The sequence below is a fragment of the Lycium barbarum genome, chromosome 11 (genome assembly GCF_019175385.1).
Source record: "Lycium barbarum isolate Lr01 chromosome 11, ASM1917538v2, whole genome shotgun sequence".
Lineage (NCBI taxonomy): Eukaryota > Viridiplantae > Streptophyta > Magnoliopsida > Solanales > Solanaceae > Lycium > Lycium barbarum.
In genome coordinates, this window is record NC_083347.1 from 44551608 (window position 1) to 44576320 (window position 24713).

Consider the following 24713-nt stretch of genomic DNA (forward strand, 5'->3'; position numbering starts at 1 on the left):
GGTGCTTTCCAAGGTCTTACGGACATAATAAACAGGAAATTGCATACCTTTATCTTCACGGACCAAAACCACACTTATCGCTACTTCAGATACTGCCAAGTACAAAAGAAGTTGCTCATCTGCCACCGGTTTAGATAACAAGGGTGCACTTGAAAGGTACTTCTTTAAATCCTTTAAAGCTTGCTGACATTCCGGTGTCCACTCAAAATCTTTCTTCTTCTTTAATAACGAGAAGAAGTGATGACCCTTTTCGGAAGAACGGGAAATATAGCGGCTTAGCCCCGCCAGCCTCCAGTCAACCTTTGTACAACTTTAATGTCTTCCAATACCTCCGGGATCTCATCTATGGCCTTTATTTTTTCCAAGTTCACTTAAATACCCCGGTTTGACACCAAGAATCCCAAGAATTTTCCGGAGCCAACTCCAAAAGCACATTTTTTCGGATTCAATTTCATGTTGAACCTCCTGAGCACCTCGAATGTTTCCTGCCAATGACTCAAATGGTCCTTTGAACAAAGAAATTTAACTAACATATCATCTATGTAAACTTCCATGGTCTTACCGATTTGATTTTCAAACATACGGTTAACCAAACGCTGATAAGTAGCTCCCGCATTCCTTAAACCGAAGGGCATAACATTATAGCAATACATACCATATTTAGTAATAAATGAAGTCTTCTCTTGGTCCTCAGGGTTGATCATTGTTTGATTGTACCCAGAATAAGCATCAAGAAAACTTAGCATTTTATGTCCCGCTGTTGCATCAATCATTCAATCAATGTGAGGTAAAGGAAATAAATCATTTGGACATGCCTTATTCAAATCTTTAAAGTCTATGCACATTCTTAAATTGTTTCCCTTTTTAGGTACCACAACTACATTTGCTAACCAGTCAGGGTAAGTTACTTCTCTGACAGACCCTATTTTCAATATTTTAGTCACCTCTTCTTTAACAAACCTGTTTTTGTAGTCTGCTATGGGTCTCCTGTTTTGCTTTGCCGGAGGAAACCTTAGGTCCAAACTGAGTTTATGGGTTGTTACCTTCAGCGAAATTCCTGTCATGTCTAAATGGGACCAAGAAAAACAATTGATATTATCTTTAAGAAACTTAATAAACTTAAGCCTGAGCTTCGGAGACAATCTGGTGCCCAGGTATACCTTTCTTTCCGGCTGCTGATAAAAAAAAAAACTTGCTCCAACTCCTCTATAGTGGACTTTGTGGCGTCCTATTCATCCGGGACTACAAACGACCTCGGTACTCCATAGGTTTCCACTTCTTCAAACTCTTCAACTTTTGGCTAAGCGACTTCCACTTTATGTGAATCCACGATCTGCGCAGCTGCTGAGCCTTTTGCTCCAGTTTCAATCCTTTTTTCAAATGCTGAAAGTGATTCTTCCTTTTCGTGCTCTAGATTTTCCCTCTCATGTGATTCAATAGTGAACATCTCTTTTGTTGTCGATTGTTCACTCCGAATTTGCCTGATTCCATCTAGTGTTTGGAACTTAAGAAGTAAATGCAATGTCGAAGGTACTGGCTTCATATCATGTATCCAAGGCCTCCCAAAGATCATATTGTAACTCATGTCACCATCTATGACATATAATTTGGTGCATTTGAGCATTCCTCCCGCATTGATTGGCAATATAATTTCCCCTTTTACTGCCTCACTTGCCATATTGAATCCATTAAGCACTCTGGAAGATGGTGTTAGTTTATCCAACATTGAAAATTAATTAACCGCTTTCCACCGGAATTTGTTTGCTAAACAACCCGGATCAATCAATATTCGTTTGACTTTACAATCGACAATCATAACAGAGATCACCAAAGCATCATTGTGGGGAAGAGTAACGCCATCTACATCTTCATCGGTGAATATGATTTCTTCTTCTGGGACAAAGCTCCGCGATCTTTTCTCCCGAGTTATTGAAAAATTCATCCTTTTTGTGATGAAAGGCGTTCCCGCAATCTCGGTTCTCCCCATTATCATGTTGATCAACTGAGTAGGCTCGACCTGATCAAAATGCCTACTCGAACTTTTGCTCTTTCTATAACCATCCTTGGCTCTATTACTTAGAAATTCCCTTAAATGCCCGTTCTTCAATAACCTTGAAATCTCATCTCTAAGGTGATGACAATCAGCAGTCTGCTGCCCATGAGTCCCGTAGAAATCACAAATTAAATTTGGATTTTTGTGGCTAGGATCCATTCGTATAGGATCAAGCCACCTGGTATCGTTAAATTTTTCCAGAGCAGTAACCAACCCAGCCGGATTGACGTTGAAAAAATATTCTGACAAACTAGGGTTTCAATACCGTTAATCGGGTCAGCCTTTGAGAAATATTTGTCACTATATGTGTCATTTTTGTCGAAAGTTGCTCTCTCAAACTGATTATTGCGGCTCCGCTCCGGCCCCGAATGGGATCGCTCCGATCAACCATAAGGCTGATACCTTTCCTTCCTAAACCCAAACTCAGGATCAACATTTCTCCTAGGCTTGTCATGGGTTCGAACCTGACCAATTGACCCTGCCGGCAACCCGAATTGGTCATCTTCCACTCGAATTTTTGATTCATGCCTATTATGAATATCCTCCCATGTTGTAGCGAGAAATTCTAATAGGTTTTCTTTCAGCTTTAATGAGGCACTCGAACTTTTAGGATTCAATCCCTTGGTAAATGTCTCTGCTGTCCATTTGTCCGGGACAGCTAGTAGCAGCATCCGTTCCTTCTGGAACCTTATAACAAATTCACGGAGCAACTCAGCATCACCTTAGGCAATCTTGAAGATATTTACTTTCCTCATTGACACCTTCTTTCCTCCAGCATGCGCTTTGATGAAAGCATTTCAAAAGAATGAATTGAATGCTCCGAAAGCAATAAATACCCAATCATTGCACCTTTAGACAATGTTTCTCTATACTTCTTGAGTAAAACAGACTCAATCTCATCTGGATGCATATCCTTCCCTTTAACAGCGCATGTGTATGAGGTCACATGCTTTTGAGGATCTGTGGTCCCATTATATTTGGGTAGATCCGACATTTTAAACCTTTTCGGGATCAACTTAGGCGCTGCGCTTGACGGAAATGGCAACTGAACATATCTCTTCGAATTCGGTCCCTTCTGTACCGTCGGGGCTTTTGGAATCTGGTCTATTCGGGAATTGAGAGCCTTAAATTCTTTTTCGTTCCGATCCAATCGACTATTTACTTCTTTCTCATTCTTTTCTAGCCGACTGGAAAGGGCCTCCAGGTACTGCATAACGTCCGGTGTCGTTTTGCCACCTTGGGTATCACCGCTACTTTCTCATTGCTCCGCATTTGTATTTGGTAGGTTTGTTCCAGCATTATTCCTTCATGCTTGTAGGTCAGCAATAACTTTTTGCTGCTTTTCTAGCAGGTCCAGGATCTTTGCTAGCCCTGGATTTACAGCCGCCACTTCTTCTTCATGGTCATCATTAGGAGTCAAATCATTTCCCGTATGCTTGGAACCACGAGGGGAATCTGGGTTTGATCATTCCTCGCCCTGACTTCTCCTGTTGCCAGATCTCTTTCTTGCACATTGACATTGTTCAACACCCCATCAGCTTGAATTCCAGTGTTTGTCATAATTCCAGATTACCTGGTAGCAAATATTTGAAAGTGATAAGTAAGGTAATTAGAGTAACAGAATAATACCACTATTATCCTTAGCCCCACAGTGGGCGCCAAACTGTTTACCCTAAAAAGAGTACAGTTAAATTTGTTTGTGGTTTAAAGGATACGTGAATTGATTTGTTATAAATAATGAATGAATAACTGATATTAAATAAGAATAACTGATAATAAATAAGAAAATCAAGTCAATAAGTCGATATAAAGCAGAAACGAAATAATTGAGCCTGGGCTTGTAAGATCCTCGGAGAGAATTCTTTGATAAGTTTTCCTCCGGTGGAGCACTTGCACGCTTTAGCCTTTGATAATAAGTGTTGATCTGGAGCAAAAGAATAATAAAAATATGCAAATTATAAAGACTGGATTGTATAAATCAGTGTAAGAAGTCGTATTTCGATGATCCTTACAGTGGGCTATTAGACTCCTTTTATAGTCATAATTCTCAGCATTAAGTTGCAGATCAATTCTAATAATGAGTAATAATAGACAATAAATGTTACTTTAATTCTAAAGTGCAACGTTAGCGACGAATCTGGACAGGTCATGTAATGTTAATCTCAATGACCCGAACCAACTAGTCCGGAAGGGTTGCTCCGGGTTTATTCGGGACTTCTTGTTCCGACCAAACAAAATGACTAAGCAACGTTTTAACTCCAACTGCCACGTGTCCCATTCCCATCCTACCACGTGTCGAGCTTTATTTTGTTATGTATACGCATGTCTGCTGTGTTTTCATGGGCTTCTTTTGTAACATTTCAGCTACCCACAAAAATAAATAAGGGAAGAATATGCTCTTCCTTTTTCCAAGTTGATTCAACCACTTTTTAAAAAAAAAAAAAAAAAAAAATTCAACCACTATAGATCTTTAACCAACATGAATTTTTCTTTACGGCTTTATTCAAAGATTTTAGTAGAACATCCTGGACAAATGCTAAAATGTCTAGTCTCTTCTTATAATTAAGAAGTCACCAACTTGGCTAGGTTCCGAATTACACGTTTCATCTTCATGGTTAGATTAACCAACACAAGATAATTTAATTGTTATATATTATTGTGTAGGGTTCAAATATTTTTCTGATCAGTAAGTGAAATTTCTACTCTTATACTTTAATTTATTGAGTGAGTAAGGTCTGATCGAGCTTATGTAGGTCTTTCACTATATATGTGTATTAGTTCAAGAGTGTGAGAGACAGCCACCTGATGATTTACAGATATCTGTGTCTGGTGAAGATATTTCCTTAGGAAAAAAGATGGCTTAAACTCCAGGTTAGTTTTTATGCTGTTTTTTAGTTTTCCGGAACCGACAGTATTTGACTCCACAGTATCATAAAGTGCTTGATTTGAAAAAAAAAAAAAAAAGTGCTCCATGATTACCAATCTGAGGAAAGAGGCCAATAAACAGCAGTAAAAGTGGGGGAATCCGTAACTGAAATAACTAGTCCTCATTTAGGAGGAATTCTGATAACAAAGATTCTTTTTATATATCAAGACTTGTCTTGTATATCAACAAATCAAAGATCCCCACTGCAACTTTTGCTAGAATATTACCCCCCACCTCCTCCATGTTGGCAGGCAGTATCTTAAAACAGAAAATATCACGAGATATAAGAGTTGCTTAAAAGGGATATTCTCCCCATTTGGTAATTTTGAGAGTCTATAGAAGTTACTTGTTAGTTCCAAGTTGCAACTTAGAATTACATTTTTTAGCAGCCATTTACAACATTAATATAGGTAAAAGTCCTAATGTGAGATGATGAATACTTAAGAACAAGGAAATGAATGTTATATTATTGATCAATAGTTAGTATAAGTGTTTTGGACATTTACAACCTAACATTAGTGGAAAGTTATATAATCGTGGATTCTGTAGGTTACTGCTTCAAGAAACTTGAATTTTTTTTCTTGTGACCACTATTATCAAAGATTTTCAGGTAAAATTAGTGATTTTTCTCGAGTCTATTGAATTAACTTTATTCCCTTAGTCATGGTCATTAGGCCAACTTAGTATATCAGGAAATACAATTAATAGCAAGTAATCTGTCATTTCAGTTCAAAGAACTTATGCTACTGTATGAAAATTACAGTGAAAGCATAATTTTGCAAGTGAAAAGGATCTATTTCGATTCCAAACAGCTGTAATATGGGACCTAATTTCTGGTATATTTAGTCTTACCCCTACTAGTTGTGCAGAACTATCATATGGCATGTGTTTTTATGTACACTTTTATTACTTAACTATTGCTAGGTAATATATAGTTTAACCTCAATTTATCGCTTAATTATTGTACATTAATTTGGTTTGGTGTAAACACTAGTTCTTCCTTGAACTAGGCAGCTAATACAGGGTTTGTGACGACAACAAGTGCATTTTGCACCATTCAAGTAGCAATGTCACAAACCCGGATTTTGTCATCGAAGAAAGCAAGAATTTTGGTTCTGATAAACAAAAAATTCCATGAAGGATCCCAGAGGAATTGCTCTTTAATTTCCGACCACCGACTCCCGTAGTCCAATAATATACCATCAGAACTGCAGAAACATTAAAAAAAAAAATTAAAAAAAAATAAAGAGCAGATTCTGCATATCTCCAATTCCCTGTTGGAATTTGCCTTTTGCCATCCATTTGCTTTTCACAACCTATAAAAAGAAGGGAATAAAAAAGAAAATTACATTCTGATCAAAATTCACGTATTTGATAACACTGTTGAATACCTATCTGAGAAGACAAATGATCAATTCTCAGCAAATAACACACATTTGACTTTGGAAAGATGACACATATATATCCAGACTAGAATATTATATGACCACTGTTCTTGCATTATGAGGTCCTTTATCTTTTCATTCAAAGTATGAGAAAAAGATTATACTTTGGACTGATGTCCAATCTGGTCAAGAATATGTCTGATGTTTTTTCATTGGCCTAATTCATCCATCTCATCTTTTGGAACATTTCATCACCCAGGAATTCAAAATAACCTGATATTCCTCTTTCCTGTTGATTCAACCACTAGTAATCCTTTCTTTTAAACGCATTGAAATTTCCTCTATCCATAGATTCCATTCTTACTGTACTTTTCAAGCTTTTACTAGCACATCCTGGATAAATGTTTAAAATGTCTGTATGTCCTCTTATCAATGTCATCTAGGCTAGATAAACTGTTTCGTCTTCATAACATATCCACTTTCTTCCGGATGATTAAAATTGGAATACTATTAATTGTCTACGCTTCCATTGTTTATGTTTAAATCTGCTCTAGAAAAGCGTACACCATAGCAAAGACGATTTAAACATTAATCATGCTTCAGTTAGTTTTTATCTTGCTTTTAGCTCCACAGCCTGTCTTTTAGACAAAAATGTTCCATAAAAGGCCAGACATGCTCCATGATTTCTAATATAATAAAGGAGAAACTCTGAGCCAATGAACACAGTTTCTAAGGGATACAGTAGAGGAAACTCTATCTGAAATTGCTATAATTTTAAGGGGATTTCAGCTAACAAGGATTCTTGGAAATCCGGACTTTTGTTGTATGTTAAAATAGATTAATTACCTTGGAGATTTGATAGCCTGGCTCCTCATAAACAGATCTTGGGTGGGTTTTGGTTCAACTGAACCGTTGCTTTGGCTCGAACTACGTATACACACGCGGTAAAAACTTAAAATGCATGTATATATATAGTATATAATAAGATCATAGTCATTCAGAATCCATCGACTCTAGATCCTGAATTCGCCTTTGCTGCACCTGCACCTGCTCCTCTCCTCCATGTGGGCAGGTCGTATCTCAAAAGCAAAAGATTCTCATGTAAGTTGTCTGAAATGGGAAGTTATAGTAATTTTAGGATGCTTTCAGAACATTAACAGTCAACTATATTGACGCAGAAGTGTTTCATTTTCGGAATGATAGAAACTTGTGAAGATAGTCACAAGTGGACCATAGCTTCTACGCCAGAAATTGTAAGTCAAGTATTTCCTTATAAGCACAGGAGGAAAGGTAGTGTGCATGACGAAAAGTAAAACAATCCACATAGCTTGAAAGTTTTTGGTCCCACTGCTTCGATTAAGAATGCGTAGAACTGCAGCTTTATCCACTGATCTTGCATTAGCTGAGATCCTTTATCTTTAGATTCAAAGTATGAGAAAAAGATTATACTTAAATTGATATTCAATCTGGTCAAGAATATGTCTGATGTGTTTTCATTTCCCTAATGCATCTATCTCATCTTTTGGAACATTTCATCACCCACAAATTTAAAAGAACCTGATATATTCCTCTTAGGTATTGATTCAACCCCTAGAGATCCCTTCTTTAAAAAAGTGAAGTTTCCTCTATAGCTTCTATCCACAGACTCCATCCTTACTATACTTCTCAAGATTTTACTAGGACATCCTGGACAATGCTAAAAATGTCTGTCTTCTCTGATCAAAGTCGGTCTAGGCGTAGATAAGGCGTCGGTCTAACATAACTGGTTTATCTTCATCATTAGATCTACTTCCTACACGATAATTGAAACGAAATATTTGATTGTGCAGGGTTCAACTGTTGACGTTTTACATCTGGTCTAGCAAATAGTTTTTCATAGCAAATAAGCTTTAATTAGACATTACTTTAGTTTTAATCGTGCTTTTTAGTTCCATGATTACTAATATAGGAAAGGAGGAAATCTGAACAAATAAACACAATTTTTAGGGGGTAGGCGAGTCGGGAAACCTCCGTTTAAAATTACTATAATTTGGAAAGAATTTCAGATAAAAAGGATTGTAAGGAATCAGGACTAATTGTATTTCAACACAGATCAATTAGCTATGCCATTTGACTGCACCGCTCCTCCTCCTCCTCCGCCTTGCACGCAGGTAGTATTTCAAAAGCTAAAGATGCCAAATGCAAGTTGTCTGAAATGGGATGCTATGGCAATTTTAGGAGAGTTTCAGAACACAAAACAGTCAATCACATTGACATAGAAGTGGTTTCATTTTCAGAATGGAAAAGGGCCAAATATACCCCTGTACTATTGGAAAAGTGCCAAATATACCATTCGTTATACTTTGAGGCCAAATATACTCCTATCGTTATACTTAAGTCCAAATATAACCCTCCTCCGTTAAAAATGTCCAAGGTGGACACCAAATTTAACGTGGCGCTGACAAATCATTGAGGTGGACACCACGTGGCATTCCACCTCACCACCCAACTCATTTACCCCTCTCTTCCTCATCTTCACCCACCACTACCATCTCCTCTCCCTTCACAACCACCGCCACCATTAGCACCACCTCGCCACCATCTCCACCTTCACTCCCTCTACCTACATCAATCCTAATTTATGTACCACCTCATGAAACAGCAAGGCAGTCGATCAATCTAACACTTTGAAGCAAGGATTAACAGTCATCTTTCCATTAGAAAATTGGCAAAAAAGAAACTGGTAAAAGGAAATAATTCCCACAAGATATTACATGGTTAGAAGCATCTCCAGGATTGAAAATGAGCCACAACCTACCAAGAGCCAAAACGAAAAATAAAATAAAATATTCAATTGGGGATACCTCCATCAGGAAGTTCCCAGCAGTGTTTTAAAAGGCGGGGACGTAAGGCGGGGCGTTTTACATATGTCTCGACGAGGCGTAAACCTCGAGGCACGGGGCGTAAGCCCCATGGGTATTTAATTTTTAGTATTTCTTAAAATAATATAATTACAATAAATATTTTTAAATAGGTAAAATTACATAAAAAAAATAAAAGAAAACTGTAAATAAATGAAATATATATATATGTTTGTATATGTATGTATATGTGTGTGTGTGTGAGCGCGCTTGATCCTCACAAAAAAAATGATCAAAGCCCATTATACACCGCTTATAACTTATAATTATATATAACATAATTTTACAAGTATAAACAATACAATGAAATAAAAGCTATTATGAAATGAAAAACAATTCTAACATTTTAACTTTCAAACACGAAAAAAAAAACACAGTTTCTTAAAACACTATTACTATCATACTATTCATTTTATCTCCCTATAAGCAAATAATCAATAAAATTTATCAATATTATAATTAAAACATAACTTCTTCATGAACAAATAATAAAATTATATGATAATTCTGATACATAGGACTTATGACCAATGACAAGTGAAAATGTACAATTCTGCTATGTGTTTTTTTTTTAAACAATAAGTGATATTCACCCTCACGACGTTCTTAAATAGTAAATATCCAATACTACGACTTGTTATATGAGTTACACCCAATCTTCTATTTCTATAGATGAAAAACTATTAAGTATCATTATTTTGTTAAACAATTATGAGGGTGAATGATTTTAATTAAGGAATTTAAAATATAATATGTGTAAGAACTGTTAGGCGAGCCCTGGGCGTTGAGCGTTATGCGTGTTTAAGGCGTACGGTTAGGCGCTTAGGGCGTAAGCCTCATAGGAACTAAGCCCCACACGTTAGCCCCAGGGCGTTTTGCCACTGCCCTGCCCCGAGGCGAGCCCCGGGGCGAGTCCTGACACTACCTTTTAAAACAATGGTTCCCAGTTATCTTCATCATCATTGTCCCTCTTGCTCTTGGTTGTCTCTTGCTTATCCTTTATGAAATTTCTTGATGGTGGTGGGCCACGTCTGTTCCAGTAAAGGAGATGAGGTTGGTAAATATGTACATAGAATTAATAAGTGAGTTGGGTGGCGAGGTGATGCTAAGGTGGCATGGTCATGAAGGGAGAGGAGAGGTAGTGGTGGGTGAAGATGGGGAAGAGGGGGGTAAATGAGTTGGGTGGTGAGGTGGCATCTCACGTGGTGTTCACCTCAATGAGTTGTCAGTGCCACATTAGATTTGGTGTTCACTGATAGCAGATTACAAAATATTCTGATAGACTATGTAAATATTAGTTAGAATATTTTGTAATCTGCTATTTTAGGTTAGAATATTTTGTAATTTCCTATTTTAGGTCAAAATATTTTGTATATTAACCAATTCAAGGAATGAAAGGAAACACGGAAAATATTTCCTACATGGTATCAGATTAGAGTTTCTTTCTTCTTCCTCTTTCCGCTACGCCCTAGTCCCTCTTTCTTCTTCCTCTTTCCGTCACTTTTTTTCCGCTATGGCCGACGCAACTACCACTCCGGCTAAGCCCTCGTTCCACCCGGCCCTCGCGGTCTCCAATATCAAGAATCACATCTCTGTTACTCCTGAGATGGAGAACTCACAATACGGAACATGGGCCGTGCTTTTCAAAATTTATGCTCGTTCTCACAAGGTCCTTCATCACATCATTCCTCCACCAAAAGGTAAGGAGAAGCCGGCTCCCAAAACTGATGAGGAAGTCGAATTATGGACGACCATTGACGCCACCGTGCTTCAATGGATATATTCGACAATTTCGAATGATCTGTTAAACACCATCATCGAACCAGATGCTACTGCCATGGACGCTTGGGTTCGCTTACGTGATATATTCCAAGATCATCAAACCTCTCGTGCGGTGACTCTCGAACAAGAATTCACGACGACTCGTGTGGAGGATTTTCCCAATGCCTCCGCCTATTTTCAACGTCTAAAGAGCCTTGCGGATCAACTGAAAAACGTCGGGGCTCCCGTGACGAATAGCCGCCTTGTCCTTCAATTGGTTTCGGGTCTCACTGAAGCGTACAAAGGGGTTGGGACATAAATTCGCCATGCTAAGCCTCTTCCCCCATTCACCGAGGCTCGGTCTTCCCTTGTTTTGGAAGAACGCGAACTTGCGGCAATGGTGTCTCACGGGTCTGATTCGGCTATGGTAGCTGCGGTCGACGACACGACACTGCCCTCTGAAAACACAAGCTCGCGCCGAGGGAAAACCAAAAATTCCCACCGCCAAAATTCTGGGACTGGCCGAAAAAATGGTTCTGGCCGCGGCTCAGGCGGCGGTAAAATCACTGGCAGCAGCGGCGGACGTGGTGGTCCAGGACGTAGCAGCGGCAGTCCACAGCCAGCGGGCTACTCTTCGCAGTAGTGGCCTGTCGGACAGTTTGGCCACTAGCAATGGGTACCACAGCCTCGCTGGGCTGCTGCCCCTCCCCTCTGCCCGTACCCGATGACTTCTTGGGCTCGTCCCCCGCCTAGCCCGCCATGGCAGCAGGGTATATTGGGCCCTCCTCCAGCCCAGCAGCTCTACACGGCAGCAGTGGCCCCTCATGGGTCGTATGTTCCAACCGACATCGAGTCCGCAATGCACACCATGACCTTGAACCCGCCCGATCAAAATTGGTACATGGATACCGGGGCCACTTCTCATATGACATCCTCGGACGGTAATCTCTCGTCTTATTTTAATTTGAGCAATCAAAATAATGGTATTGTTGTGGGAAATGGTCATTCGATTCCAATTCGTGGTTATGGTCATACTAATTTGCCTCCCCCAAACCCCCTTTTATCCTTGCGGAATGTCTTACATGCTCCTAAACTCATTAAGAATTTAATTTCAGTACGGAAGTTTACTACTGATAATTCGGTGGCCGTTGAATTTGATCCATATGGGTTTTCTGTGAAGGATTTTCAGACGGGGATGGCACTAATGCGGTGTGATAGTCGGGGAGATCTTTATCCAATCACCACCATCAAATATCCAACCACCACTCCATCAACCTTTGCGGCGTTGTCCTCTCCTTTTTGGCATGCTCGTTTGAGTCATCCAGGAAATTCTATTTTAGATTGTCTTAGGCTTAATAAAAGCATTGAATGTAATAAATCTAGTCATTCTTGTATTTGTCGTTCTTGCGTTCTTGGTAAACACATTAAGTTGCCGTTTGATTCTTCTATTTCCGAAACTTTGATGCCATTTGATATTATTCATAGTGATTTGTGGACCTCTCCCGTGTTAAGTTCATTGGGTCATCGATATTATGTTCTTTTTTCGGATGAGTTTTTGAAGTTTTTATGGACTTTTCCTTTGGCTAAGAAATCCGACGTCTATGCGAAATTCTTAGCTTTAAAAACCCACATTCATACCCAATTTGAATGTCATATTAAAAATGTCCAATGTGATAATAGGAGGGAATATGATAATGGTCAATTCGGGAAATTTTGTGAGACTAATGGGATGTCATTTCGTCTTTCTTGTCCACATACGTCATCACAAAATGAGAAAGCCGAAAGAAAAATCCGCTCTATCAATAATATCACTCGGACTCTCCTTGCTCATGCTTCCCGCTCTATCAATAATATCACTCGGACTCTCCTTGCTCATGCTTCTCTTCCCCCTTCGTTTTGGCATCACGCCTTACAAATGGCAACATATCTTCTTAATATTTTACCGAGTAAATTATTAGGTCATGCTTCTCCTCTTCCAGTGCTCTACCATAGAAAGCCATCTTACTCTCATCTTCGGGTTTTTGGGTGTTTATGCTATCCCCTCTTTCCTTCTACGACTATCCACAAATTGCAAGCCCGGTCTACACCGTGTGTATTTTTGGGGTATCCTACGAATCATAGAGGGTATAAGTGTTATGATTTATCGTCCCACAAAATCATTATTTCTCGTCACGTGATTTTTGATGAGAATGTTTTCCCATTTTCCAATTTACATTCTCCCACTTCCACTACTTATGATTTTTTGGATGATGGGATTTCCCCATTTTGGTTGCATCATATGGCTTCTGATATGGATAGTCGGCCCAGCCCACCCCACGCTGCACCCGTGACCCAGCCGACTAACCCCCTCCCACCGTGGCTCGTACTGCCGCCTCCCCTCCGTCGGCAGCGCCTCCGCCAGCTGCCTCCCCTGCCGCACCTACCCCTCTCCCCTCTGCCTTGGGCCAACAGCCCTCGGCTCGATCTCCCACACCCACACAAACATCACCCCAGCCGCCCCAATCTACCAATCCGCCTCGAATGGTGACCCGGAGTCAAAATGGTATTTTTAAGCCAAAACGTACGTTTAACTTAAATACCATGGTTACGAAATCCCCTCTCCCTCGTAACCCTGTGACCGCCCTTCATGACTCGAATTGGAAAATGGCTATGAATGATGACTTTGATGCTCTTATTAAAAATAAGACGTGGGAGTTGGTGCCCCGTCCACCTAGTGTGAATGTTATTCGTTCTATGTGAATTTTCACTCATAAAGAAAAGTCTAATGGTGATTTTGAGAGGCATAAAGCCCGTCTTGTAGGTGATGGAAAGACTCAACAGGTTGGCATTGATTGTGGTGAGACCTTCAGTCCGGTGGTCAAGCCGACTACGATCCGTACCGTTCTCAGTCTTTCATTATCAAAGAAGTGGCCTATTCATCAACTAGATGTCAAGAATGCTTTCTTACACGGTGAGCCCAAGGAAACAGTGTATATGCATCGACCTCTGGGTTTCAGATATCCCACTCATCTGGATTATGTATGTTTACTCCGTAAGTCCTTATATGGACTTAAGCTGGCCCCGAGGGCATGGTACAAGCGTTTTGCAGATTATGTCTCTTCTCTTGGTTTTTCAAATAGCAGATCTGACAATTCTTTGTTCATCTACAAAAAAGGGTCCGATATGGCATACATTTTACTTTATATTGATGATATTATTCTTACTGCTTCCTCAGATTCTCTCTGATGCTCCATTATGGCTCTCCTTGCCTCAGAATTTGCTATGAAGGATCTGGGTCCTTTGAATTATTTCCTTGGCATTCATGTCACTCGCCATAAGGATGGCCTGTTTCTGTCGCAACGCAAGTATGCCGAAGAAATCATTGATCGAGCTGGGATGTCTTCTTGTAAGGCTACTTCTACTCCAGTTGATACCAAACCGAAGGTGAGCAGCACGTCGGGTGCTCCATATGATGACCCGACCCACTATCGCAGTCTCGCAGGTGCACTTTAGTAGCTTACTTTCACGAGGTCGAATATCTCTTATGCTGTTCAACAGGTATGCTTACACATGCATGCACCGCGAGAGGTTCATATGCATGCTCTTAAGCGTATCATCTGTTACCTTCAGGGTACACTTGATTATGGTTTGCATCTTTATCCATCCTCAGTTACTGACCTCCTTTCCTACACTAATGCGGATTGGGGGGGCTGCCCTGACACACGTCGGTCAACGTCTGGTTATTGTGTCTTCCTTGGAGATAACTTGATATCGTGGTCTTCGAAACGCCAAACTACCCTCTCTCGTTCGAGTGCTGAGGCGGAGTATATGAGGGTTGCTAATGTTGTCTCTGAGTCATGCTGGCTTCGCAATCTTCTGTTGGAATTACATTGTCCTATTCATAAGGCTACTATGGTGTATTGTGACAATGTGAGTGCCATTTATCTTTCAGGAAATCCAGTGCAACGTCAGCACACCAAGCACATTGAAATGGACATTCACTTTGTTCGTGAGAAGGTTGCGCGAGGACAGGTTCGTGTCCTTCATGTTCCATCCCGTTATCAGATTGCCGATATTTTCACCAAGGGACTACCACAAGTCTTATTTGAAGATTTTCGGGACAGTCTCAGCGTTCGTAAACCTCCCGTTTCGACTGCGGGGGTGTGATAGACTATGTAAATATTAGTTAGAATATTTTGTAATCTGCTATTTTAGGTTAGAATATTTTGTATATTTTGTAATCTCCTATTTGAGGTCAGAATATTTTGTATATTAACCAATTCAAGGAATGAAAGGAAACACAAAAAATATTTCCTACATTCACCTTGGACATTTTCAACGGAGGAGGGATACATTTGGACCCAAAGTATAATGGTAGGGGTATATTTGGCCCCAAAGTATAACGAAGGGTATATTTGGCCCTTTTCCAATAGTACAGGGGTATATTTGGCCCTTTTCCGTTTTCAGAATGACTGAAAAAACTCAAGATGTTCCCAACTGGACCTAAGCCCTCTATGTCAGCAATTATAAGTTTACTTTTTTTTTCCTTTTAAGCACAGTGGAAATACTAGCATACTGAAAAGCAAAAGCCACATAGCTTGAATTTCCTGCTTCGATTAAGAAGGCTTGAATTCCTATTCTCAATGAGTAATGCCATATTTCTGGTTGCAACTTAGAATCACTCTTGGTTGCAGCCACTTGGAACATAATAGTTGTAGGCATCCTTATGCAAGATAGTAAGTATTCAAGAAGACAAGAACAAGTAAGTGTAGGAATCTTAAAAATATCCAAGGTCATGTTACTAAATATCAATTATGTATTCTGAGTGAAAAGGATCCAGTTGATGGATTCCAAACAGATACATGGCGCCTAAGATTTTATTTTTTATTTTTAATTTCTCAGGTTTCAAAGATCCATTTAAGATTGCCTTCTCTCTTTTGTTCTCATTTCTCATCTGATCATGGTCAAGAAATTTTCTCAAACCAGATGACGTTACCAAGTCTGGTTCTTATTGGGATACTGGTTAATGCTGCAGTCATTTTCACATCTATGACTAGCAACCATTCACTATCATGATAAGATTGTTCTAACAAACAAACTCAGCAACAATCTTGTATCACATGTAGCATAAGATTGTATTTTCTCTCAACTGATCCAGAGATTAAACAGCCGCGAGGAAAGAAACTTCTGAGACTTAATAAGAATCCAATTCAATTAACTATGAGACACATAAGTTGTGGACAAAATTCTATAAAAAAACAAAGAGGAGATAAAGCAGGCTAAAGGGGTAGCTTAGGATTTCCAGTACTTCCCATTCATTGTGCATTGGGCTGTCCAACTACTCAAAACACGTTGAATACAGCACATTTCGTATTTACTAGTTAGTGATGTAGAAAAGACACATCTCATTGCCTCGTGATACTAATTCAAACAAAGACTAGATTATTTGTTAACATTGTACTTACATAGTCAGAAAATGACCTACAAGTGAAAGTATAATTATTCGTTGTCAAATTTGAAGTAAAAAAATTTAATCAGCATATTACAAAATGAAAGGTGGCAGAGTATCTCTATAGATTTTCAAGTGGAGTATTATGATTTCATTGCTTTGGCACAACTATCTTAGCTAGTAGAATTGGAATTAGGGGATCTAATCTTTAGATAGGTGCATTCCCTATCTGATAATCCACTTGCTAATGATATTATAAAAGACAAGAAAGGGACTTTACAAGATCTGATTAAAAGGTATGTCCTTTCTATATATTCTCCTTCCTCCTCCTATTCCCATTTGCTGGCTATTCTGACTCTTTATTAAGCACAAGCATAAAGAATATATGTGTACATTCCCTCAAAGAAAAGGAAAAACTATTCTCCAACTTGCAGACTCCTACACCTTGTTTTCCAGTTTATAAGGAGCTAGTTTAGCACTCTCTTCCCCATAACATCCCTGCTTTACTTCAGTCTTGACTGAGGAACTTATTGTTTCTTCTCTCTTTCCTTGTATATTTCAATATATAGAGTTAATTATGGGTTCATGGACAGTGAAGCAAAACAAGAGATTCGAGGAGGCGTTGGCATTATATGACAAGGATACTCCTGATCGATGGCATAACATTGCGAGAAGTGTAGGAGGGAAATCAGCAGAGGAAGTGAGGAGGCACTATGACCTGCTTCTCAAGGATATCATCCAAATAGAAAATGGTCATGTACCTTTGCCCAAATACAAGCCTGCTGGACCTTATGCTAATGAACAAAGGTACATTCTCTAAACATTTTGTTATCACTTTAACTTCTAAACAATGACACTACAGTAAAACATGCCTGATACTACTCTAAATTTTCATTACAGTTAGTGGATATAAGTTAAATCCTAATGTTATATCTACAACCAACATTATTCATTCAGTTAGAGTTTACGATATTTTATTGAAGTGTTCACTTCACCTATTTTTGGAACTTTGCTATATTTACAGATTATCTTACTGTTAATATTTTCCTATTTCTGGCAGTACATGTATCTGGCATAATTTCCATTTTTAGTGGCTTTTAAGTCGAGTAGTCACATGTTTTCCTCCTTGAAGTCTGTCAACTTCTGTACGTACATGCTCATACTGTTTGATTTGCCAATATTTTAGTAAAGTTTGCAATTTTACCTATAAACTACTATTAAGCTTCTAAGTGACCACATGAAATCTAATCCTACTTGTTCAAGATCACATGCATATGGTCCTATACATCTTAATCTTGCACCAACTCGTTATACAAAGCACCGTTGTTTAACATTTTTTTTCTTCTGATTAGTATCACCACAAGACCCCACAAATATTTTATTAGCTTCTTACATTCCTTGATAACCCCTTAAGCAATCTCCATAGTCTCTTCAAAAGAAGACGATTTCGATGCTAGAAAAATGTTTATGTAATGACTTATAGGGTATCACAAGTAAATTTCTATGATAAATCTTACTAGTAATTATTATATTAACCTGATTAAAACTAATAACATAACCTGCCATCTCACATGTTAAACAATACCTATATATAATATAAAAGACGTATATAACTTTAAGAGGAAAGAAATTAGCTTTTGAGTCAGCATGTTTTAAGGTCGGTGCCTTTTTTTCTTCATAAATCAATCCTGTCTCCTTGAATAAGTCCTACCTGTCACATTTCACATTTAGCTTATAAAAAGCATATTTTCTTACATTTCTTGATTAGTACTTAACATTCTTGTACTGAAGTGACTTCTTATTCCATCTCACCACCACAAGGAGGCTGTCTTCTGCATCTGCGCCCCCCCCCCCCCCCCCCCCCCCCCATTTTTTTTCTTCTGTATGATAAGCAAAAATTCTGAACGCAAGTTGACAATATTCTACTGCATTAAAAAGTTTTATTCAATTAAAAAATACTGGTCTTTGGAACAAATAAAAAATGTTCATCTCCTCAGCCTAATTCAGCTTTTTGTTTCATTTTTTATTGATCAGGCTTCTGAAGAATCTAAGGCTACAGTGAGAAGAAAATTGCCGCGATGCTCACTATATAGTCAATAACATCAGTTCTGTATAAAATGCGAAAAAGATATGCATCAACATTATTAGCAAATTCATCTCTAAAGTGATTTGCAACTTATGTTTAGTCCTCCTCTGATGTTTCTTTCGCCAACTTTCTATTCCCAGATTATAAAGAAAACAAAATGCACTACGATTATTTCTGTTTCAGCTATCTATCTTTTGCTTCTATCTTCGTGTATGTTTTTTTTTAGACCAAAATATGTGAATGAAAAAAATATTACTGTAATACTATATTTCCGTTTCTCCTTCTCCTTCCTTATAGTAATACTTGTATTTTTCTTCGAGCATTAGACAACATACTTATCAAAGAGAAGAACGTAACACTTTCACTTTTGTTTCTTTTTGTCTTATTCAATTCTTATTCTAATAAAAATCTACCAAAAGGCTAAAGGAAGAACTTAAATACGAAATTTTATTGCTTTACGTAACTAAAACCAAACATATTGAAGCAATACCGCTTCAAAAAAACATGTCGTGGAACGAAACAAGAATATTTAATTTTGACGCTCATTCAATGACTGACACTTCATTCTAATGACTGGTTGTATGATCAATGATCATAAATTCATAATCAAGTTGTGGTCTTGCATGGAATGTATATTTACATCTTCATGAAACATTTAAAAAGTTCCATTCATCATATCACAGTCCATAGATAAGTAAACGGAGGGAGTACCATTCATCATATCATAAGTCCATAGATACAACAACAACCCAGTGAAATCCCACATCGTGGGGTCTGGGGAGGGTAGAGTGTACGCAGACCTTATTCCTACCAAGGTAGGACGGCTGTTTTCGAAAGACCCTCGACTCAATAAAAGCATAAATAAAGAAATTCGTCAAGTAGAGTCCAGAATACGGGAATTAGCAAAATGAAAAGCTGGTATGGAGATGCGGGGTATCCGATCCCCGTACCTCTCGCATGCTAAGCGAGCGCTGTACCATCTGAGCTACATCCCCTTACTGGTGGATGTTAGATCATACTAATAGAACACGTAAGACTTTGAATAATCAACATATACGAGACAGCTTAAATTTTCTCCTTTTTTTGACCTTTTCCTCACTTTTTTTTTAAAATTTTTTAATTTTAAAAATCATCTCCATACCTTAATCTTCATTAACTTCTACTTATTAAGAATTAATTAGCAGTCTCCATAACACCCAAGCCTTTCATGGTAATAACCCCCAAATGAATTAATGTGCAAATTTATAAGCGCTTTATTTGTCATCTAACGTGGAAAACTTTGTTTGATATCTGCTAACCTTTCTTTGTTGATTAGAAAGTTCAGATTTTTTTTTTTTTTTAAATTAAGAGATTCACATAACTCATAAAAAAATAAATTAAACACAGACTAACTGTTATGCTCCTGCCCGTTTGCTTTCTCTAAGAAAACTAAAATCACCGGCCCGTTTGATTTTTCATATCAGTTACAAAAGTGATTTTATGAACGGGTGTTATTTAGGGATTCACCATTATTTATGAACAAAATCTAAAATGAATGGAAGGAGAGATGTCTTTTTCTCTCTAAAAGCATGTCCATAAGCTTGAGCATCTATGCTATCAATTATCAAAGGCAACCTGGAACTAGCTGCTTACAAAAAGCCAAAAAGGTATGAGAGGCTTATATCTGGTTTTAATTTTGTATTATGCTTTTATATCGTTTTCCTTACACATTTGTTTTCTTAAGTTCATTTTTAAGCATTCCTTATATAATTGCTATTTTAGGTGATATAAAAAGAAAGTTAGCAAAAAACGTTTTTGGGTGGCAGTACTAATAAATTTGTGTTATAAAATAAAAACTATAAAATAAATACACGGAAGAAATATATAGAGAGATATATGATTTTTATTGCTCATCCAATTCTCTACATATGGCCACTATTTATAGAGGAAAATATATGCTTAATGGCTAAGTCATCTAAGATAACATGGCTAAGTAACTTAATGGAATGACTAAGCTATTTAAGATAACATGGCTAAGTAATCTTAATGGACAAACAAACTCATAACACTCCCTCTTGGATGTCCATTAATTAGATGATGTGTCTCGTTAAAACCTTATTAGGAAAAACCCTGTGGGAAAAAGCCTCAATGAAGGAAAAAGAGTACACATATCTAGTAATACGCTTTGACAGCTGCCTCATTAAAAACCTTACCAAGAAAACCCAATGGGACAAAACTTGGTTAAGGAAAAAAAAGTACAACGCGTATTTCACTCCCCCTGACGAAGACCAAGATTCAGATGTCGGAGCCTTCACATTCCAATCCTGAATATCATCTTCTCAAGAGTTGAAGTTGGCAAAGATTTGGTGAACAAATCTGCAGGATTGTCACTTGAACGGATTTGTTGCACATCAATATCACCATTCTTCTGGAGATCATGTGTGAAAAATAACTTTGGTAAAATGTGCTTCGTTCTATCTCCTTTTATGAAACCTCCTTTTAATTGAGCTATGCATGCAGTATTATCTTCATATAATACTGTGGGTATTTTTGTATCACACTTCAAGCCACATCTTTCTCTGATGAAATGTATCACTGATCTCAACCACACACATTCTCTACTTGCTTCATGAATAGCGATTATCTCAGCATGATTTGAAGAAGTAGCAACAATGGACTGCTTTGTCGATCGCCATGATATAGCAGTACCTCCGCATGTATACAGATAGCCCGTTTGAGATCGAGCTTTATGTGGATCAGATAAATAACCTGCATCGGCATAACCAACTAGATCTATACTACTATTGTTAGCATAAAACAGACCCATATCGCTAGTTCCTTTCAGATATCGCAATATATGCTTAATCCCGTTCCAATGCCTCTGTGTAGGAGAAGAGCTATATCTTGCTAGCAAATTAATAGAAAATGCTATGTCAGGTTTGTAGCATTAGCAAGATACATAAGTGCACCTATTGCACTAAGATATGGTACTTCAGGACCAAGTAGCTCTTCGTTTTCTTCCTGAGGTCGGAACGGATCTTTGCTCACTTCAAGTGAGCGAACAACCATAGGAGTACTTAAAGGATGCGCATTGTCCATGTAAAATCGTTTTAAAACTTTCTCAGTATAGGCAGATTGATGGATAAAGATCCCTTTTGCGAAATGTTCAATTTGCAGACCAAGACAGAGTTTTGTCTTTCCGGGATCTTTCATCTCAATTTCTTCCTTCAAATATTCAATCGCCTTTTGGAGCTCTTCTGGAGTTCCAATGAGATTTATGTCATCAACATAAACAGCAAGTATAATGAACCCTGATTTTGTTTTCTTAATAAAAACACATGGACAAATGGCATCATTTATATATCCTTCATTTATCAAGTACTCACTTAAGCGATTATACCACATGCGCCCTGATTGTTTTAAACCATATAATGATCTTTGTAATCTGATTGAATACATTTCCCGAGACTTTAAACCAAATGCTTCAGGCATTTTATATCCTTCAGGAATTTTCATATAAATTTCATTATCAAGTGAGCCATAAAGATAAGTTGTAACCACATCCATCAGATGTATTTCAAGGGTTTCATAGACAGCTAAACCGATGAGGTATCGAAATGTTATAGCATCCATAACTGGTGAATACGTTTCCTCATAGTCGACGCCGGGTCTTTGAGAGAATCCTTGTGCAACAAGGCGTGCTTTGTATCGCACAATTTCATTTCTCTCATTTCGTTTCCGTACAAAGACCCATTTGTGGCCAACTGGTTTTACACCATTAGGCGTTTGGACTACAGGTCCAAAAACCTCACGTTTAGCAAGTGAATTCAATTCTGACTGAATTGCTTCTTTCCATTTTGGCCAATCATAGCTTCGTCGACATTATTCGACAGATTGAGGTTCCTGATTCTCACTGCCTTTCATAATATTTAGTGCAACATTATATGCAAAAACACTATTCACCACAATTTTCGAACGATTCAAGTTGCCCTCATCACCAGTAAAACTTAATGATAGTTCTTTACTCACTGGAGTCTCGGGTTTGCTGATTTCTTCAGGAATATCAGGATTAATCAGATCTTGAATCTCTTCATGAGATCCTTTCATAGTGTCATTCTGATCATTGTTTGTATTTATTTTTCTAGGATTTTTATCCTTGGAGCCCAATGGCCTACCACGCTTCAGGCGTGGATGAGATTCAGAGGCTATGACACTAGTAGATTGTCCCTTTGGAACATCAATTCAAATAGGTACATTCTCTGCAGGGATATGCGACTTAGTTATTCTTTTCAAATCGGTAAATCCGTCTGGCATTTGATTTGCTATTTTCTGCAAGTGGATGATCTTCTGGATCTCCTGCTCACATATAGGGGCACGTGGATCAAAATGAGATAGTGATGGAACTCTCCACGCAATTTCTCTTTTGATTTATTTTCTCTCTCCCCCTAATTGTGGAAAATTTGTTTCATCAAATCGACAATCTGCAAATCGGGCAGTGAATAAATCTCCCGTCAATGGCTCAAGATAGCGAATAATGGAGGGTGATTCAAACCCAATATATATTCTTAACCTTCTTTGGGGGCCCATCTTAGTGCGTTGTGGTGGTGCTACAGGCACATATACAACACAGCCAAAGATTCGGAGATGAGCAATATTTGGTTCATGACCAAATACTAATTGTGACGGGGAGTATTTATTATAATGAGTCGGTCTGAGACGAATAAGAAATGCTGCATGTAAGATAGCATGACCCCAGACGGTTGTAGGCAACCGTGTTTTCATAAGTAATGGTCTTGCTATCAATTGCAAACGCTTAATAAATGACTCAGCAAGGCCATTTTAAGTATGAACATATGCTACAAGATGTTCAACCTTTATCCCAACTGATAAATAATAATCATCAAAAGCTTGGGATGTAAATTCTCCAGCATTATCAAGACGTATAGCCTTTATAGGATAATCTGGGAACTGTGCCCTTAAGCGTATTATTTGTGCCAATAATTTCGCAAATGCCAGGTTGCGAGACAGTATGAGGCACACATGAGACCATCTCGAAGACGCATCTATTAGAACCATAAAATGTCTGAATGACCCACAAGATGGATGAATAGGTCCACATATATCCCCATGTATACGCTCTAGAAAAACAGGGGATTCAACGTCAACTTTCATTGGTGATGGCCTGGTTATCAATTTGCCCTTATGATAAGCGACACATGAAAATTCACTACTTTTAAGAATCTTCAGGTTCTTAAGTGGATGCCCATTTGAATTTTCAATAATTCGTCTCATCATTATTGATCCAGGATGACCCATTCGGTCATGCCAAAGCACAAAAGTTCCTGAATCGTTAAACTTCTGGTTTACGATTGAGTGCTTCAATCGTACTAATTTCTGCATAGTACAGGCCAGAAGACAAAGTTGGTAATTTCTCCAAAACATATTTCTGGCCGGAGACATTCTTTGTAATAATAAGATATTCATCATTTGTTTCATTTAATGTCTAGACGTGATACCCATTACGGCAGATACCTTTGAAACTCAACAAGTTTCTTGGGGATCTAGAAGAGAATAATGCATCTTCTATAACAAGTTTCGTCCCCTTAGGTAGAAATATAGTAGCTCTTCCGGAGCCTTCAATTAATTTCGAATTGCCAGAAATTGTATTAATATTTCCCCTTTTTCTACGCAAGTGAGAAAAGTATTTCTCATCTTTGAATATAGCATGCGTTGTTCCACTATCAATCACACAAATATCTTCATGATTGGTCATTGATCCAAATAATATTTGAGGATTTTCCATATATTCTTCAAAACAAAAGAATAGACAAAGTAAACATCGAAGTAGATATTATGATTAGACAAAGTATTACACACACTTTATTACATATATTACTATTAAACAAAGCATTACACACACTTTATTTACATAACTATGGAAACATAACCATATTAGCTAATACAAACGACATGTATGAAATATCTAAGTTATTACAGATCCATCACCGACCAGATGATCTATTTTCCCTTCAGGGAGTTCAAAGAAATCTGCCACATCTAGATGCATGGGCTCAACATTATCTTCAGAAATAAAATTTGCTTCGGCATCCTTTTCTGCCTTTTTGAGGGAGGCTTGATACAGCTCAACTAGGTGCTTTGGCGTACGACATGTATGTCACCAGTGCCCTTTTCCTC

General features: G+C 38.1%; 3 protein-coding genes across 3 annotated transcripts; 1 reads left to right on the forward strand and 2 right to left on the reverse strand.

Moving 5' to 3' along the window:
• Nucleotides 1-1300: 1300 nt before the first annotated feature.
• Nucleotides 1301-1726, reverse strand: LOC132619790 (uncharacterized). Its single transcript, XM_060334584.1, has one exon. It carries the CDS (start codon nt 1724-1726, stop codon nt 1301-1303), a length of 426 nt encoding a protein of 141 aa, XP_060190567.1.
• Nucleotides 1727-1732: 6 nt separating this feature from the next.
• Nucleotides 1733-3047, reverse strand: LOC132619791 (uncharacterized). Its single transcript, XM_060334585.1, has 3 exons — nt 2815-3047; nt 2456-2740; nt 1733-2231 (listed from the first exon to the last, which is right to left on the reverse strand). Exons 1-3 carry the CDS (start codon nt 3045-3047, stop codon nt 1733-1735), a joined length of 1017 nt encoding a protein of 338 aa, XP_060190568.1.
• A 13741-nt stretch (nt 3048-16788) lies between these two features.
• Nucleotides 16789-18824, forward strand: LOC132619236 (protein RADIALIS-like 2). Its single transcript, XM_060334180.1, has 2 exons — nt 16789-17260; nt 18488-18824. Exons 1-2 carry the CDS (start codon nt 17031-17033, stop codon nt 18513-18515), a joined length of 258 nt encoding a protein of 85 aa, XP_060190163.1. The 5' UTR covers nt 16789-17030; the 3' UTR covers nt 18516-18824.
• Nucleotides 18825-24713: the final 5889 nt, after the last annotated feature.